Source organism: Rosa chinensis, chromosome 5 (genome assembly GCF_002994745.2).
Source record: "Rosa chinensis cultivar Old Blush chromosome 5, RchiOBHm-V2, whole genome shotgun sequence".
NCBI lineage: Eukaryota > Viridiplantae > Streptophyta > Magnoliopsida > Rosales > Rosaceae > Rosa > Rosa chinensis.
Window position 1 is genome coordinate 65,616,352 of NC_037092.1, and position 19,730 is coordinate 65,636,081.

Sequence of the window (19,730 nt, forward strand, 5' to 3'; positions counted from 1 at the left end):
TATAACTGTTGTGTGATGGCTCGACAGATGGCTCGGCAGATGCCATGCGCAGCTGCGCAGCAGTTGAAGCGCTGCCTTCAGACAACAGTGTCAGTTTTAAGCTGTTGTATGTTAAGCGTGTCAGACAACATGTTTTTATTTTGTCTGTCGTCTGATTGATCTTCAAACTTCAGTTCTTGGACTATATCTGTTGTGTGATTAACTTTAGGACAACAGAGTTCAATTGATTCTGTTGTGTGATTAACTTTTACGACAACAGAGTTCAATTAATTATGTTGTGTGATTAACTTTTAGGACAACAGAGTTCAATTAATTCTGTTGTCTGAGTATAAATTAGAAGACACTGATTTGTTAAAAATCGATGTGTGATATGATTGATTACAATGTGTTTTTGTCCTATTTTTGTTACTTGATCATTGTTTGATCAGAATTAGGCAAAATTAATGCTCTATTATTACCTAAATAATGGTACATCTAGATCGTTGATCAATTGGAAAGAAATCACATTGCAAATGCTCAAATGAGTAATCAAACCTATTTCATATATCTCTTAATTAATGTTAAAAGCATTTCCCAAAAGCTTATACAACTACGTAAAACATGCCACATATAGAGTTTGTGCAGGAACTTGGTTTCAATAGCCAACATATTGATACAAACTCTTGTCTTCCCACTATTCCAGGAACTTAGTCTGTGTAGCCATGGTGTCAAGCCTTTAAAGTTGAAGCGAGTGGTTTGCAACCAAAGACACCTCAGCCAAAAAAGCCAGTCCAGAACCTATATACAAACAAATAAGCTTCAGAAAGTTGAAATTTCTTTCTATCCATCAGAACACAACCTTCTGCATGCCATCCAAAAGTGCATATATCCAATTGTTATGCCTATGATTTAAATATTGAAAGTTGCAAATCAAGTTGTCCAAATAGAAGTCATATACATCTCTGAGCTGTATATTAGTCAATTGCTACACTCTTAATATGACTAGAAATTGTACCCGCGCTTTGCTGCGGGTTTTGGAACTAGCTACAATGATATTATTTAAGGTCTAAATTCAAAAACATAGAAAATAGAGTTGAAAACTATAGTGTCGTCATGCAGAAATAATTACATTTTCAGTTTTAACAGTTCGTACAAATGAAAAAAAAAAATGAAAAAAGACTATTACTCAGTTTGGAAAAATAATGACTATTACTCAGTTTTAGCAGTCCATATAAATGAAAAACAACGACTATTACTAAGAAGTATCCAACATTATTACACTTACCTATCATATTTGTATTATAAGCATCTGAATTTTTATGGGAAAAGAACCTTTCATTTACAATCACGTCAGAATTTTGTCGATCGTTTCTACTTCCCTCATCACAATAGTTAGATGCATTGTCATTTTCATTATTACTCTCGAACGTCTGATTCTTTTTTATTAACACTGGCTCAGATGCTGCAAACAAAATTTTAGTGATATCAACTATGTTAAATATGTAAATACAGCAGATGAATGCGAAAGGAATTTTATGTAAGTAATTCATCGATATAAACAATTTAAAGTTAATAATATATGGTTACCTTCTCTCCACCTTTTTGATTTTCTTCGACAATCCATGCTCATATTAGCAACATCACCTTCTGAAACTCTCCTTAGTTTCCTTTTTCCACTGTTTGTTGACATCCTTGTATTCAAAGGACGATCATTTATCAATGAAGTTGTACATGATTTTAGCTGGAAAGATGCAAATCACTGATTATTCAAGTAAAAAATCATTCTTAGTCAAAATGAATTACCATTTTGATCATTGCTGTCAAAAATCTGATTGTCTTTGATGATCAATGTCTCAGATGCTGCAAACAAAAGTTTTAATAATGTCAACCATCTTAAATCTATGGACACTAAAAGAAATTCTATGAAAATTACTCATCTACACAAACATTATCAAGTTAATAATACCTAATTACCTTCTCTCCACCTTTTTGATTTTCTTCTACAATCCATGGTCATGTTAGGAATAGTCAGATTCTGATCATTAAGCATTCTTTGTCCTCTCTTTTGACTGTCTCTATTATCGCCTCCTAAAAATTTGCTCTTTTTTCCACACTCTATTGACATCACTGTTTTCAAATGGATTTTGTTATCGACTTGTAAGATCATTGATCTAAATTATAAAAGCAAATATCGAAATCAAAAACTCACTTGACAAATGAGCTTCATACATGTATCACAGAGTGTAGTCAATATCTCATGAATGGAAAGGAATTAACGTTAACAACTCCAATAACAAAAATCATAACTTGTGATCACACCACGTTGAAAACAGTTCATGATATATATGCCATCATCAAGAACAAACAGTAGAATAATCGATTCAAATCATCTCAGAAGCTCCAATATATCCAATAATTAATCAATTACATATGCATGATAGAAAATATAGATTCTAAATTAAAACCTCAGATGCCTTATATATGGTCATATAGGCAAATCAACTGTGGGCAAGTAGCATTGAGCTTGCAATGAAAAATATGGTCTGAAGGCAAATAAACTACAAAATTCAACTAATCCGTGTTCTTCAGCAGCATCATATACAGTACATGCATCTTGTATATTTGATAAAGCTGATCATTTAGGTGAACATGAATAAAGAAAAGCCAAAACCTTATAGAATACAGATGGCATTAAAGAAAGAAATGTTTAACCATTTCTAAATGGTAGTTGAGTTATTGGAATTATGCCAAGCAATATTCAAATTATCAATCAATTTATCAATCAATCAATGATGAAATTCATAGAAGATGTTTCTTATTTAATCATTACAGAAAACATAGTTATCACCTGTCAGCTATTCCAAGTCTAAATTGGTATCCACATCTATAATGAACAAAGTGAAGGGACATATAAAAGAGTACAGAAATCAAATGTAATTGAACTCGATCAAAACCCAACAACATATAAAAATGAACATTTTAATCATGAACATAAGACTAATCATTACTTAAAACTTTATCGCAGCAAAGATATATCAATGTCTTGGTTTTCAAGTCCATGGCCAATTCGTCCTAAAGCTGTTTTATGGATTAATAGGTGTTCGATGAATCATAATCTGAAGTATGTGGCCTAGTAAGGTCAAAACAACAGGGTATCTCTACCTAATTGCCTAATGGAGTGGCCCTGTAATCCTAATATAAATCCTACTACAATAGGGTTGATCTGTCATTGCTAGATTCACTCGTATACATATACCCTATATATATTGATGACAGTTGTCATAAGCAATTCCATAAATTAAACATGGAAGAAACTATTAATGCTTAACAGACAGATCCAGAATCCAGTAGCTGGTACCTGAGGTGATGGGAGCCACCATCTCTTGCTCTGACCTGGAGTTCTGTTTCGTCCTTCTGCCCTGCTACCACCTTCTACATACCCAAACTCAGTATCCACCATTGAATCAAGTGTTTCCTGCCAAATAGAAGATTAATGAGGTGAACAGAAATTATCAGTTAATGTAAGCCAGGAAAAGAAAAGAAAAAAAAGTGCTATGAACATTGCTGGCATATAAGAGGCCACCTACAATAAGCATCGAGTCCAACTTCTTAAGTGCTGGAAGATTGATGTGTATATCTGCACGAGCTTTCGGAATCATAATCTGCACAAACAAGAATCTGATACAAATTGCGATATACATTATATATTAAAGTAAGTTTGAAGTCTTAAGTGAGCAGGTCCACATGCCAAATTTGGAGATATGAATAGAAACTCCCTTAAAAAAAAAACAATAAAATTGGGTCTCGGGGAAGAGATCGAAAACTTAGCAGGCCAACACCAAGCAGGGTTTCGCTCTCGAACGATGAGAGGCATCTAAAGGCAAACCAACGTCGATCGTGTTAGACGAAACTCCAACCGAGATCCCTCTTTATAGAGGCTATACCGAACATTCTCTTCCACCGCGGGAAGGCGAGAAAGGGACTTGTGGGTCTGGGTTTCCGGTGATCAAAGCAAAGCATCATGGATCTGTGCACGTCATGTTGTAGGTGTGGCAACATGGAATATTGAATTCCGATATGAGGATACGACGAGTTCTACACTTCAAGAAAAAAGTGTGGCAACGGTTCTGGATCTTCCGGTGGCTCCAACAATCATGGTTGATTCGAGGGTGGCGGCGAAAGCTGGGGTCACGGGCCTTGCTGGAGAGGGTTTGAGGGTCTAACGGCAGGAAGGGCAGCATCCCTTTTTAACTAGACAACAGTGCTCGTAGCAGCAATCGAGTCCGGTGCAGGAGAGAGGTCCAACTATGGTGGGATGCCCAGATCATTCTAGAGGCCCAAGTCAATTGGGTGGCCCAAATTAGTTTGAGTACTGAAATCAGATGGGTCGGTGAGTCTCCTGAAGGACCGAACTGATGGTGCGGGCCGTGCGGAGTTTCTCACAAACATTGGCAACAGAGGTAGAATGGTGCCTCGATCTGGTTGGATGCCCAGATAATTAATTTGGGGGCCCATATTGGATGAGGAACCAAGAATAGTTTTGGGGCCTGGAGTGTTTTGGGTGTCCAAAACAGTTCGAAGTGCTTACTGGATCTGAGGCCAAGTATGGAACAAACTGACGGGCTCGAGCTCGGGTTGTCTAAGGCATCGGGTTTAGGATCCAGTAGATTCAACAGAGTATCATAGAGGATTGAATAGATTAAGATTCCAAAACCAAAATATTAATTCCATGCCGTTGGAAAATTTGATATTAATTTTCTTTGATTTTGAGCCGAAATAAACGAGCCCGATAATGATAAAGACAACTTCACAAGTTTTCTTATGAAAATAATATATAAAATGGTACATGTACACACACACACATATATATACACACACACACACAAGGCTTCTTGTCGAACCGGAACCGTTCGTATTCATTGTTGTAAATTACAGTTTTGAATGTCTTAACGATCACCAATTTGGCTGAAATTTTGCAGAGATGATCTATACATTAGGATCTAAAAACTGAACGGTTAAGATGTAAAATGTGTGATCGGAAAATGGGAAAAAATGGAAATCTGTACCTAATGCTTAGGTACGGACGTCCGCACCCAAGAAACATCTTTTATATATATATATATATATATATATATATATATATATATATATATATATATATATATATAGAGAGAGAGAGAGAGAGAGAGAGAGAGAGACCGGTGAACTAGTAGTGAAAACTTGTAGTTTGAAAAAATATATTAGGTGCCTATAACCAGAAGCTATATAGATTGATCTGAAATCTGATTCAAATCCGATATAGCACCAATGGGTACATAACAAATGTATTGAATCAATTGTTTTTAATCAATAGATTTGATTCCGCAACTTCAAATATAGAATTCAATGGGATCAAATAGAATATGATACTCTTAATCATAGAACTATAATAAAATATATGATCAACCAACATTTATTAAATTTGAAAAACAATTACTGAACTAATTAAAGCATATTTAGTAATGCTAGCTATATTTGAGTTCAATTTTAGCTAAAGTAATTAAAAAGTTATTTTTGCTAGCTACTTTTAAAATACGTCTGCATCAGTTCTCTTTATTTTAGCTAGTTTTGAATTTATGTTGTTTTTTGAATGAAGATTAAATAGTTTAAATGTATTTATATATCACAAAAAATAATTCAAAATGAATGTTTTAAGTTAACATAAATTATAGAGAGCCTCATCTCGGTCTCTATATTTAGGAGCGAGATAGTTAAAAGTTATAATTAATAGCTACTTGCAACTACTAAAATAGATAAAAACATAAACATACTCTCTAAAATAGCTAAGAAGTCAACATAGAGAGTCTGCTAAAAATGTTCTTAGTCGATTACTCGATTTAACTTTTATACCGACAATTAAGAATTGTTTATTTCTCCAAATATAATGAACACATTTAAAAACACCCTTTGCGATTTGATGAAAATTATTCGAGACATTACTTGCATTTATTTGGTATTTTGATGTCATTTGAAGATCCACTAATTAGTCAGTAGTATATTGCGTGTAATTATTTGTGCAATAAGGATTCGTTTAGGTTAGACTTGGTTTTTGCAGTAATATCGGTAATAGACAAGCCCTTCTTCCTGAAGACTATTTCTCTGTAGATCAGCGTTAGAACATTTCTCTGCACACTGGATTCACGACACTTGTCTCACTTTAACTTTCTTGCTCTCTATTTAAACCCCCACACCCCATACCACCACTTCACACAAGCTCATCAGAGTATTACTGAGAAGAACTCAACGAGTCAAATCAAAATGGGAAAGAAAGTGATCGTAAGCGTCCTAGTTCTTGCACTTGTGATGTGCTTTGGAGTCATGGCAATGGCTATGAGCTTCGATCACGAAGACGAGGACTGGGGATGGGATCAGAGAGAAGAAGAGTGGGAAGGGCACAAAGGGCATCGCCATTGGTTCCTTTTGCAACGATCTAGACTACTGCTGCGAACTGAAGCTGGGGAAATGAGGGTGGTGAGGAGTGTAGGTCGGAGAATGGTCAATAGACATATAAATGTTGGGTTTCTCTCCATGAAACCCAACTCTCTTTTCATCCCTCAGTACCTTGACTCCAGCGTGGTCCTCTTTGTCCACACAGGTATCCGTACTGATCTCATCATCTCTGATTTCGGTGTTGTTTTTGTGCTTATTTTTACAAGTTATGCATAGATTATCTTATAGTTTATTAACTATTAGGATCGTAATGGAATTTTTTTATAATCTTGTTCCAGGGCAAGCAAATGTGGGACTAGTGCACCGACATGAACTCGGAGAGAGGCAATTAAAGGCTGGGGATTTGTACCGAATCCCAGCTGGTTCAACATTTTACTTGCAGAATGTTGGGGAGGGCCAGAGACTTGAGCTCATTCTCAGCATCGACACATCTGACAGTTTGAGAATGGGTACTTTGGAGGTACACTAATCATTTCTTAATCTTAATAAATCCTAACCTTAATTAATTAAGTCTATCCTAGTTGTCAATCGTACGTAGTACCTTTTGTAACATAGACCCATGAATCTCTAACTAACCTAGCTAGCTTCATTGGTTCTTACCTATGCAGAATTTCTTCATTGGTGGAGGAAACTACCCGAAATCTGTCATTGCTGGGTTTGACTCTGAAATACTCAGAAATGCATTTAACGTAAGCTTGTCTTCACAATCTCAGATTTCTAATCCTAATGATTATTAGAAATCCAAGGGTTTCTCGATCATGTAATAGAATTAGATCTCAGAAATACGTATACTAATAATTAATAGACAAACCATTTAAATGATGAGGAATAATTTGTGTCCATTGCAGGTCTCATCTTCAGAACTAAGGCAGGTTTTGACAAGGCAACAAGAGGGTCCAATTATATCTTTAAATAATTCTCAATCATCATCAAACCTTTGGACAAAATTCCTAAGCATGAAAGAGCAGGACAGACTACAAGAACTAAAGAAAATGGTCGACTTCCCACAAGAACAAGAGCAAACCCAAACATGGTCATGGAGGAAACTCTTGAACTCTATGTTCGGAACAATCGAAAAAGAGAAGAGAAAGCAGAATCATCATGAGCACTCCCAGGAGACTTACAACCTCTATGAGAGGAGGCCAGATTTCAAGAACAACTATGGATCAAGCTTGGCAGTTGATGAGTCTGATTACTCACCGCTACAAAACTCCGGCATTGGCGTTTACCTTGTCAATCTTAACGCAGGATCGATGTTGGCGCCACATGTGAACCCAACAGCAACAGAATACGGCGTCGTTCTAAGAGGCTCGGGATCACTCCAGATTGTGTTTCCAAATGGAACCTTGGCAATGAAGGCGAAACTAAACCCAGGGAGAGTGTTCTGGGTGCCTAGGTACTTCCCATTTGTCCAAGTGGCATCTAACAACGAAAAACTTGAGATTTTTGGATTCACTACCTCGGCACAGCCGAACCGGCCACAGTTTTTGGCCGGTTCTAGCTCGGTGCTTGAAGCTCTAAGAGGTCCGGAACTTGCAGCTGCTTTTGGTGTGAGTGAGGAAAGGTTGAATCGTTTTGTTAATGCTCAGCGCGAAGCTGTAATCTTGCCTTACAATGCGGAGAGGCATCATGAGACACATGGGATCCCCATGGCGGACTGGTGATCGAGCTTTGGGAATGACATGATCATGGCTTTTGATGAAGGACTTGGTACGGCGAATAAGATCAATAGCTTTTTGTTTTTCAGGCTAAGAAGCTCTAGGGTGCTGCTACTTTGGGCACCCTCCTAAGAGCAATTTTGTTAATTAGCCTCACTTTTCTTTATTAATTTTCTTTTTATATAAAAGTTGTCGTCGAATCGATCCATCTCTCGGTCACTCAATATTCTGCAATTAATAAACAAGCGAGAAATTTTGGGCAGTGGGTCTTTGGCCCTGCCTTCATGGGCTGCAGAGATGCAGCTTAGTGAATTGGGTCTAAGTTAGCCCAATTCCCTTATTCTCTCACTCTCGGATTGAGTTTGGGCCTTCTTGGGGTGATTCGTCCTACTCTTAGTTCTATGCATGTTCCTAGAATGTTGTTGTGGATGTGTTGAATGTTGCAACGTACACCAAGGTTAGGCGTCAAGATATTCAAGACATTGGTACCATCTTAGGGCAGTGTAGGGGTAGGGAGTTTTTTTAAATTATGTAATTTTTATTCTGCAGTTCCTTTAGGATTTTAGTTTTTTGGAGTTTCCACTTTGAATTTTAATCATTTTTACCTGAGCATTGATTTGTAATATGAGTGGTCTTCGGACCTCTCAAACCTGACCGAGTGAGGTCATATGATTTAATATCAATAAATCAATGTTCCGTTGTATGTAAAAAAAAACAAGCGAGAAATTTTCTTAATTAATAAAAAAAATACAACAGAAGGACATAATAACTATAATTTCTCAAGTAATTATTGAAAAAGAGCAAATAAATGTTGTATTGAAACAAAAAAAAATTGCAAAATATATGGACCTGAAAAATACAAGGTATGTAAAATGCAAATTACATTCGACTCATTGGTAGGGCTGTCAATTCCGACACGACCCGATAACACGACTCGAAACCCACACAAAATAAAGCGGGTTGAACCCGCATGATTAAAAAGCAGGTCAGCCATGGCTCAACCCACTATGACCCATTTAATAAATGGGTCGGCCACGGGTCAACCCGCCAACACGAAGTGAACCTGTATAATCCGATTATGTTATACTTCTTCTTGAAATTTTAGACATTGGGAGTATTTGATCATAGGATTAGACAGTTTGAAATATTTTACTTCATAATTATTGGCTTTAATTATTTATGAATTATATATAATTATTTATATTCTTCGCCTTGTGGAGTTTTTAGTGAATTTAATCAATTTATGCATTTTTTTAGTTAAATGAGTCGCATTATTAACCCTTAAATAGATCATTTTATCAAACACGACACAACCTATTTATTAAATGGGTTAAGCGGGTTGGAAACGGGTAACCAGTTTAATAAATAGGTTGGGTTTGGGTTTAAATTTTTGACACGATTATTAAATGGGTTGGGTTTGGGTTTGTATCTTGCGATACGACAGATACCTTGATCCGACACGAACCCAACCCGACACGACCCATTGACAGCCCTACTCATTGGTGATGCTGACTATAAGGCAATATCAACCCCGGAATAAATCTACAGAGGACACAATGAAGCATCATGAACAAGTACCCACCATGGCCTCTTGCAAATGCTAACCAGAAGGGCCTTGCATAATTCAGCCTGCACTGTCTAGGTGCCTCAAAACTACTAACCCTTATTTGTCGGTCGACCCAACTACAATATATAGTTTCAATCATCTCGAACCACTTCCACCAATGTTCCTAGTGATGCGAAGGCTACTCCTTTGTATTCTCTAAGAATGAGATAGCCAGATTTACTACGAGGACCATTCCCCAACAATCACCCCAAAGCCAACTACGGTTGAAGAATAACACGGTAACAAGAGATAAGTATCAAGTATTTACGAATGTTTATTCTTTAAAGTTTCGGATTTTATTAGTATGAATAGTAATGACTTAGTTCTCAGAATTCAAAAGAAGCTTGCAGGTTGAAAACAGAAATAATGTCAAGAAGTGGTCAACTGACTTTAATTAAAGGAAAATTTTCAATTTACTACCCTGTACTTTGCACTCAACATCATGTCAGTCCCTTCCCTTTCAATTTGATCAGCAACACCCTTGCACTTTCAATTTCAATCAACCATATCCAATTTTTACTATTCCGTCCAAATCAAACGTTAAGCAATGAGCTGGGAATGACCAGCTGATTCAGTGGGCCCACTTAAAGGGTTAAATTTGACAATTCACACAAGTTTCCTTAAAAAAAAAAAAAAAAAAAAAAAAAACTGATCGAATGACCCTAAATTTTGGAAGACGATGACGACTCGTTAAAGATGGAAGATTGCAGCTTGCCTAGTCGCTCCATGAACCGAACCAGGTTGCAAAACTGATGCAGATTGCAGCTTGCCCAGTCGCTATCTATCGTTAGTATTTGGGAAAATGGTCTGTACGGTACTCGAATTTTTCCTCCTTATAACTTTTGGTACCTGAACTTAAAAAAATATCAATAAGGTACCTGAAGTTCTTCACCCGACTGAATATTGGTACATATGGCCGTTGGCTCCGTTACGAAGCTTGCCAGCTGGAAAATTTACAAGGGTATTATCGTCCCTTCAGGGTTTAATCTATTATTATTTTTATTTATTTGAAAAAATCTTTTCCTCTCTCTTTTTTTTTTTTTTTTTTTGATTTGTCAATCACACGGTGTCCTCAAAAGCTTCCTAGTCCCAGAGACTAATCCGTGCTCAGGGGATCTTGTCAGAACCCTTCCTCCCCCCTGGCCACCAAGAATATATTGGAATTTAACTCCAATAAGCGTGGGGGTTCCACACCTAGAGGCTCTTACCAACTCGACCACCTGTGGTGGTTATCTTTTCCTCTCTCTTTTAGAGTCTTTGATTCAATCCAAATAGTTCGTGTTTAGATTAGAGAACAAGTCCTGGGAATGCCTCATATCAATATCCTCCTTTTGGTAATCTGATTCGTCCTTGTCACTTTGATTTGATTGCTAATTCATTATGTTGAAATCTGGGTCTCTCTCTCTCTCTCTCTCTCTCTCTCAGCTCACCGCCTCAGCTCCGCTTCTGCTACAAATCTGGAAAGGGAAATCAAGACAGCTAAACTCAGACAATTAATTCAGCTTACCATAAAACATAGGACACATTTTCAACAATATTGAAAGATTTCCAGCATATGCGGCACTCTAATCATTGTTCTCTGCAGACACCAGAAGAACTCTCATCATCGGAGTAGCTTGTGTTTGGTTTGGGGGAATTGAATTGAGTAACTGAAAGATGGAGCGGCGTGGGTCACCATTCCAAGCCCCCGATGTGATCCAAATGAAGACGTTCTCGTTTACCAGTGGAGCCCCGATAACCCGACAAAGCCGGAGTTGAAGGCCTACATCGACGGCGGTTCCCCGATAACATCAACGGCTGCAACTTCCTCCTCAACCTCACAGAGCTTCACCCAGTTGAAATTCACTCTCTCCTCGAGTCGCCTATTCTCTCCCACCTACAACCTGGATCTGACCAGGATTTTGATGTTGTGGCCACTTTTTGGTCCAGCCCAGCACCACCACTGCGGACCACGTCCTCCGATAAAAATTTCTTTTGCTTTTTTTATTTATTATTATATGAAGAAGAAGAACAAAGGAAAAAAAGGGTAAATTAGTCATTTTAAGCTCAAAAACGGCTAGCTGGCAAGCTCCGTAACGGAGCTAACGGCCATATGTACCAATATTCAGTCAGATTAAGAACCTTAGGTACCGTATTGATATTTTTTTAAGTTCAGGTACCAAAAGTTATAAGGAGGAAAAGTTCGGGTACCATACGGACCATTTTCCCTTAGTATTTGGTCATATTCTTATGAATGCAGATTTTCTCAAGTTGAACCAACCATTTGACATGTCTCTGCAAGCTCTATTTCCAGGTTTTGAAACCATAATCATAAACTCACCATCCAGGTTTTGAGCTTGTCCAAGTCACTTTGTATCAGAAACTGATGGGATGCTAAATTCCGAGCAGAAACAGTAAAACTGATGCATACCCACAAATAATTACTCTTCTAATATCAAATTGATCAGCAAACAATGTTAACTGAAATCAGAAGATTTATGGTACCAAACCTAAGAAGAATCGGTAACAACTCAAGAGCAGCAAAAACAACCTGATTTTCAGCTTCTTTTTCAAAAACCAACAGCTTGGGAACTTCAACCAAACCGCAAACCAAATTCTACTCAAGACTGTTGCTTTCACTCACCAAACACAGACCAAAACAAAATCTTGCATTCATAAGAAGATAAGAAAAACAAACAACAAAATTATGGAACAAACGTGCCAAAATCCAGAACCAAAAAGCTCAAAATTGAACTAAGAAATAGAGCAAGATAGAGATAAAGAAACTTAATTTACTCAACCCATCAGTGAAATCAGAGCCACCATCTTCTTGATCAACTGGGTCTTGTTCTTGCCTCACCATTTGTTGTTGTGATGTCAGCAAGCGATTGAGGCCATCAACAACTAGAAAGAAGCTCTGGTACAAGTCCTGATCAGCCACTGGAATATCATTGAGCACAGGGACGTCACCTATCTTGATCGAATTGATAATAAACCTTCTTCAAGAGTCCGCAGCTACTTTTGGACCACGTGCTCCTTGAAAATCAACGAGTAATCGGACAAGAAAAGCGTCCATGATCGAACAACCTTCAGACCTAAGCAGATCTGCAACCGACCCGAAAGGCTGGTGTGGCTGACCCGAAACTCCAGCAATCGGAGCCGGCGCCGAAGCTTCATCAGCCTCCAAGAAAGACAAGTTAAAGAACCGATCGATGGTGTATATCATCGTCGACCCATTGTCCAAAAAGAAATTCGGGTCGACCCGAACATCATTGATTGACGAATAGCCTCTTGAAGCAGGAGATGAAGTCAAAATCAGTGTGTAATTCGGGAGAAGAGTTTGGATTTGTGAAGAAGACATGTCTAAACTGAGAGAGAGAGAGAGAGAGAGAGAGAGAGAGAGAGAGAGAGAGGAGAGTGGAGAAAGACCTTGGAGAGGTCAGGCGAGGGCAAGGTGTTGATCCGAGGGTCAAGGGAGAGGAGGTGGGTGGAGATGGAGGAATGGAGCTCTAAGCAAATTTTTAGGGTCATTCAATCCTCTCTCTCTTTTTTTTTTGGAAAATTGTGTGAAATGTCAAATTTAGCCCTTTCAGTGGGCCCACTGAATCAGTTGGTCATTGCCAGGTCATCGCTTAACGTTCAATTTAGATGGAAACAGTAAAAAATTGGACACGGTTGATTGAAATTGGAAGTGCAGGGGTGTTGCTGATCAAATTAAAAGGGGAAGAACTGACATGATGTTGAGTGCAAAGTAAAGGGTAGTAAACAGAAATTTTTCCTTAATTAAATCAAATCATGTCATTTCCTATTTTAAATGTCCCATAAATATTACACAAAAAATTGACAATGATCGAGCTTAGAAAAAAAATTTGAAAAAAATAATTACTCTATTTTCCCAATAGCTTGGAACCCAATTTGCACACCTAAACATCTAGGAGGTCTAGGTATTAGATCTGTTCATGTTTTCAATACTACACCCTTAGCAAAATTAGGATGTAAGATCCTAACAGAGCTGGATAATTGGTGGGTAAAGATTATTAGAACAAAATATTTAAGACATCATTCTTTTTTCACTATTAAAAAGACATCTTGTTCCTTTATGGCTTGGAAAGGTATTTTAGATTCTAGGCACATTCTTCTTCAAGATATGGGCATGGCTCAAACATAAACTTCTAGTTTTACAATTGGTGGATTTATATCTTTCCACTTAATAATCTACTGAGTCCCGATTCTAGACACCAAATACTTACTTCTGAACTAATTAGGGATTACATTACTAATTACCAATGGAATGAAAATAAGCTAAAGCAACATTTGCTTGTTGAAATTGTTTAAAGAATTATGACTCTTCCTTTACCTTTCTCTGATTAGTGATTACCATGATGAATTTGTCAGGCCCAAATGGTCATGGTAAATTCACTATTAAATCAACCTCAGAGCTTCATTATGTAGTGATTCCTAATTATTCCCAATCTAAATTACTAAATACAAGGGTTTTTTTACCATTTACCCTAATTCAAGAGACTTTTTTTTCCCCTTTTTCCACTTATTTTTTTTCCCCACTTACCCATAAAGACTCTAATAAAATCTTCCCTAATACCCAATTAAGTTTTTTATTTATTTATTTTTTTAAGACTATTTTGCCTTCACCCCTTTGTTACATAGAGAGAGAGAGAGAGAGAGAGAGAAGGGCAGGGAAAATGTAAGAGAGAGAAGCCATAGGAAACTTCGCCGGAGTCCGATCACTTATCGCTGGAGTCCGATCTCTGATCGCCGGAATCCGATCATTGATCGCCGGTTGCAGTACTTCTCTGAAAACCTCGTTGAAGGTTCTCAAAGAGGTCGTCTGAGATCTCATAGGTCATCGGAGAGGTTTATTATCCTCCCCCCAATAAACCTTTATTAGGGGGCAATAAAATTTTATGAAACCTCGTCGAATGTCCCAAAGAGGTTGTCGGAGATCTCATCGGTCGCCAGAGAGATTTATTGCCCCCGGTTTATTGGGAGACAATAAATGTTTATTAGAGGGAAGGGAAACTAATCTCCCTAAAATTAGACAAATAAAACTTTAAGGGAAAATGATCATTTACCCGATTTTAGGCTGAAAATTGCCCACTTGCTCCACCAACTGTTTTTTAACCCCATTTACCCAAAACACTCTAAGGGATTATTTCCCCTTTACCCAATTAATTCTTTTTTCTTTTTTTTTTGAGACTTTTTTGCCCTCTCCTTCTTTCTCACTTAGAGAGAGAAGTCACCTTCCACCTTGCTGTGCTACGGTGACCAGTGGCCGGCGCGGTCTCCGGCGACTAGACTCCGGCGACCGGTGACCGGACTCCGGCGAACAGTGACCGGATTCCGGCGACCGGTGACCGGACTCCGGCGAACGGTGACCGGATTCCGACGACCGGTGACCGGATTCCGGAATCCGGCTATTATTGCCCCCCAGTAATCATATTACTGCCCCCCAGTAATCATATTATTGCCTCCCAAAAATCATATTATTGACGTCCAGTGAATTGTATGAACTCCCAAAACCAAAATGAATACACTACAGGAACAATTGATCAATTTATAATCATATTACTGCCCCCCAGTAATCATATTATTGCCCCCCAATACAAAGTCTAATGTTTCTACTGCCTCCCAATAGACCACCAAAAATGCACCTTTTTGTAGGATTCACAGATAATTTGACTTTAATACACAGAAAACAACATATAACTTATCAAAACACCACACTATAGTGATCCATGTCCCTCGTATCAAAGTCTACTGGGGGCCAATAATGTGTCTACTACCCCCAGTAGACCATCAAACAAACCCCACAGTTACATTGCAATGTCAGATTACTTACATTGTTGAACATATAGTAGATCATTGGCTTTCATATTCTCTTCCATTTAGCAAGAAACAAAGAAGAAAGAAAGTAGTCAAAGTACAATAGTGAAAAGTCGCTGTGCCCCAAGACGGCAAGGTTTCGATTTTGGAGAACTGCAATTAACAGCAGGATCGTGCATGCTAACTACATGGCATCATCTCGTTCACTCAATCACCACACTCAAATATGCAGAGCACCAAATTCCAACTCCGCTCACAGAACCTCACTGGAACCCGGCACAGCAGCCGGAGATGGCCGAGGACGGCAGTTCAATAGTTGCAGAGTTGGACCGAGCGGCAGAGGGATTGTCATCCAGAGAAGCGGAGCTAAGGCAAGAGATTGAGCAACACAAGCACGAAAAGGCGGTGCCGGAGGAGAAGCACCAATTCGAGATTCTAGAGAGGCTGAAGGTGAAGGACGAGCTCCGGAGCCAAGCTGCTGATAATGGAGTAGTTCCAGGAGACCGTTGCCTTCATCGTCTCCTTCAAGGTCGAGTCCGACGTCATGTTCCTTGACGGCAGCGACTTCCTCAAAACCGACGCCGAGATCGGCGACGACGGCAAGCTCCACGTCAAGGTGTGGAAGTCCAACGCGTCCAGACGGTCGCTCTCGGCAATGACTCCTTGCGCCGTCCAACCTCACCGGAGCGTGAAGCAGAGAGAGAGAGAGAGAGAGAGAGAGAGAGACTCTGGGAGGAGAGAGAGTTTGAGAGGAGACAGAGATCGATGAGTTTTAGGTGAATTGACAGGACAAAATTGTCAATAGATATTAAATTGGGTAAGTGGGGTTAAAAAACTCTTAGTGGAGTAAGTGGGCAATTTTGTTGTTGAAATTGGGTAAGTGGTCACAGCCCCAAACTTTAATTGAGGAAGAAGATGAGAATATTACGTCAATTCAAAACCTTTTAATGGGGAACAATAAACATTGCCCAACAATAAACCTTTATTACGAGATAATAAAACTTTTTTTTCTTTCCTTCTGCCCACAGTTTACTAAAAAATAAAAATAAAAATATGATTTCAACACCCAGAAAATGCTCTAGGCACCGAATAGGAGCAAACCCACCCAGAAATCAGGTTGGACCTTGGGTGCAGTCGAGGGATCCAAGCTCGAGACCCCTCCTGATGATGACGGCGGTGCACGTCTGTCTGATTAGGTTGATACGTCGTCAGCTCCACCTCCCATAGTCGGAGATGTCTCGATCGAATGTGAAAAGTTCATGGAGAAGAGAGAGAAGCGAGAGAGTAGCGTGGTCGGAACTAGAAACGGATTTTTGGAGGAGCCAGAATCGGTTTATCTACTTGCATCATTGGCGTCATGGCTAGATCTGTGGTGCTCGACGTCATGTCGTCTGCAATCGATGTCGGGTGGGAGGGGGGGGGAGAGAGAGAGAGAGAGATCAGGAATTGAATGCTAGCTGGATTCACGATGAAATTGAACATTAACTGGGTTGAGAGCGAATCATAGTTCCAGAGAGAGATAGAGTGGCATGGATGCAATTTCTTAGTTATACAAAGGGCAAAATTGTCATTTTATTTTAAACTGGGTAAATGGGAATAAAAATCTGTTGCTGAAGTGAGTAAGATAATTTTGGCCAATTTTAATGCTTTGGGTCAAAAACCCTAGATACAATGTAAAGAAATAGCTTAAAGGCTTCAGCTAGTGCGCAGCTTATTTGACAAAGATTAAAGATCAGAGATAATACCTACACAAATGTTTCAATTGACAGATCTTGTCTTTTTTGCCATTCTAATCAGGAAAGTATTGATCACTTATTTTTGCACTGCTCCTATACTCAACAAATATGGCCTTTTCATTCTTAATATATATATATATATATATATATATATATATGGTCTTTTCTTCCTCATCATCTGCAACCTATGAATTGGCAATCTTTTTTTTTTTTTTTTTTGAAAGGGGTTTGGAACCTAGCCTAACTGGGAGGCTCAGCCCCACGCCTGAATATTATTAATAATAGGAGAACCATTGTACAATGAGGGAGACATATAACCTTCACCTCGAGTAGTAGTACAAGAATCCTCATAGAATGCGTCCTCATATAGGTTTGGCAATCTTATTTTATAGGTTGGCTTAATTTTATTATGTCAAATAACCCAAAGGATAAATTTAAATCCTTAGAGTATATTCTTTCTTTCTGATATAACATCTCATGTTCAAGAAATAGTTTAATTTTGAGACACCAGATAATGAATCCTAATCAAGTAGATTTCATATTTACTACTATGATTAATTGATTAAATGCATTTCTATGCATATAATTATATTTAAAACACTATAAATAAGCTAATCCTTTTTTTTTTTTTAGTTGAAAATATCATCCATTATGCAATTCAACAAGCAATACAATAATAACTTGCCCGTTAGGGCTGTAAAAAAAAGCCATTACATAGAGCACACTATACTAGCACACCCCTCACACAAGCATACTACGCAGCACACTCCTAGCACACCCATCTTTTTTGGTTAAGCGTAAAACAAGAAAACTAAGTAACCTCAAGAAACAAATAAAATTAACAAGAGGCTACTAGATCTTGTCGATCTTTCCCACTCAGAAAAAGAAAATAGACCTAACATCCTTTCGTGAAAAAGAGTGCAGGCCCAAACTTAAAATAAAAAATAAAAATCCAAAGACCAAAAAGGCCCCAAACCACAGGCCGCGGCCCAAAACCCAAACTCTACAACCCGTGAGAACCCTAGCAAGCATCATGTCTTCAGCCCCTACAGAACCGCCACCACCGACCATTCCTCCGTTGCCGATGCCACCAAATTTCTGTCAGAACAACCAACAGCATGACCGCCACTGCAAGTCCAGGCCATAGCAGCCCGGCCACCCCCCAAAATCCGCCACAAACCGCTTGGATCCAAGTCCCAGCCTTCAATGTCGAATCCACCAACACCCGACTTAATAGCCGATCCAAATATCAACCCACCGCCATCAGTATTGAGCCTACCACCACTGCCACCATAGAGCGGCAAAACGAGGGTAGAGCCTCCATCAACAGAAGATCCACCATCAAATTCATTCTTTGCCACTAGAAAACCAGAAGCAAAGGAAAAAGAGTCACGAGGCACACGAGCACCGCCACTCAAGGGACGACCAGAGAAGAGGGCAAGCCCAACATGTCTGATCGTCGATACAACACCGCCGCTAGGGTTGGTCAGCTGCGAGCGAGAAACCTCTTGTGAGAGAGTCAAAGAGAAAAGCATGCTTTTTTTTCTCTTTTCAACAAAGAAGCCAATTTATCATGTAAGCTAAGCTAGGCAGCTATTGAACATGAACGTATAAATAAGCTAATCCATTAACCAATTAAAATCAATTAATATGTGATTAATTCATTTTTATTTGTTTTGTATAGTTGAAGATTTCATAAGAAATTGGGGCAAAATTAGAGCAAATTAAGGTTTCCAACAAAAAGATGAAATAGTCTATTCAGGTCGACCATAATCAATGTTGGTAAGAGAACGGAACCCGATCAAGGATGAGAATGTTTATGATATATTGTACTTTGAAGAAAATGAAGAAAAGAAGAGAAAAAGAAAAAAATATTAATGCAGCTTAATTAATTAAGTTAATTAATCAAGTCATCAATTACTTAATTAATCAAGCTATGGTGCAGCTTTCCCACTTAGTTTTTGTGAGGCCGGGAAATTTCAAATTTCTCTTTTAACGAATAAGTTTTTAGTTCTTTCCTTTCACTATCTTTAACATATCTCTTATGATAATCCTTACAAAATTATTATTTACAAAATTTGTTACAGCTTTCTATTTTACATTTTAAGAGTATTATCTCGTTTCTACATTGATTTTCTTAACATATTATTTTCTTAAATTATTAATATTATCCAATATCATTAACCACTTTAGAGAAATCCACCACTAATATTATCATTAAGCCCAATTCTCAAACGTGATTCTTTAAGAAACCATTTCCCGGAATTTGGTTAGCTACACTTTGTACTCTCAAGAACTAAGATCTCGTTTATTCAAAAGATATATATATATATATATATATATATATATATATATATATATATAAGATCGCGTTTGGTTTGTGGAATTAAAGAATCAGAAAAGAAAACTTAATCTCTTCTTGTGTTTGGGATGCAAAAGAAA

General features: G+C 38.2%; 2 protein-coding genes across 6 annotated transcripts; one reads left to right on the forward strand and one right to left on the reverse strand.

The window, feature by feature from the left end:
* Positions 1-521: 521 nt before the first annotated feature.
* LOC112167060 lies at positions 522-4,218 on the reverse strand. 5 transcript variants are annotated; one of them, XR_002923582.2, is made up of 7 exons: positions 3,567-4,218; positions 3,338-3,454; positions 1,954-2,106; positions 1,783-1,839; positions 1,567-1,670; positions 1,265-1,441; positions 522-777 (listed from the first exon to the last, which is right to left on the reverse strand). XR_002923582.2 is itself a non-coding variant. In XM_040519661.1 (5 exons), the coding sequence occupies exons 2-5, from the start codon at positions 3,357-3,359 to the stop codon at positions 753-755; spliced, it is 330 nt and encodes a 109-aa protein (XP_040375595.1). In that variant the 5' UTR covers positions 3,360-3,454; positions 3,567-4,218; the 3' UTR covers positions 522-752. The 5 variants fall into 5 exon arrangements, 2 of the variants coding, with proteins under 2 accessions (XP_040375595.1, XP_040375594.1); XR_005810886.1 differs by having other exon boundaries at positions 1,946-2,106; XR_002923584.2 differs by lacking the exon at positions 1,265-1,441 and having other exon boundaries at positions 3,567-4,217.
* A 2,013-nt stretch (positions 4,219-6,231) lies between these two features.
* LOC112163862 (vicilin-like seed storage protein At2g28490) lies at positions 6,232-8,388 on the forward strand. The gene is made up of 4 exons (XM_024300126.2): positions 6,232-6,613; positions 6,747-6,928; positions 7,077-7,157; positions 7,317-8,388. Exons 1-4 carry the CDS (start codon positions 6,277-6,279, stop codon positions 8,130-8,132), a joined length of 1,416 nt encoding a protein of 471 aa, XP_024155894.1. The 5' UTR covers positions 6,232-6,276; the 3' UTR covers positions 8,133-8,388.
* Positions 8,389-19,730: the final 11,342 nt, after the last annotated feature.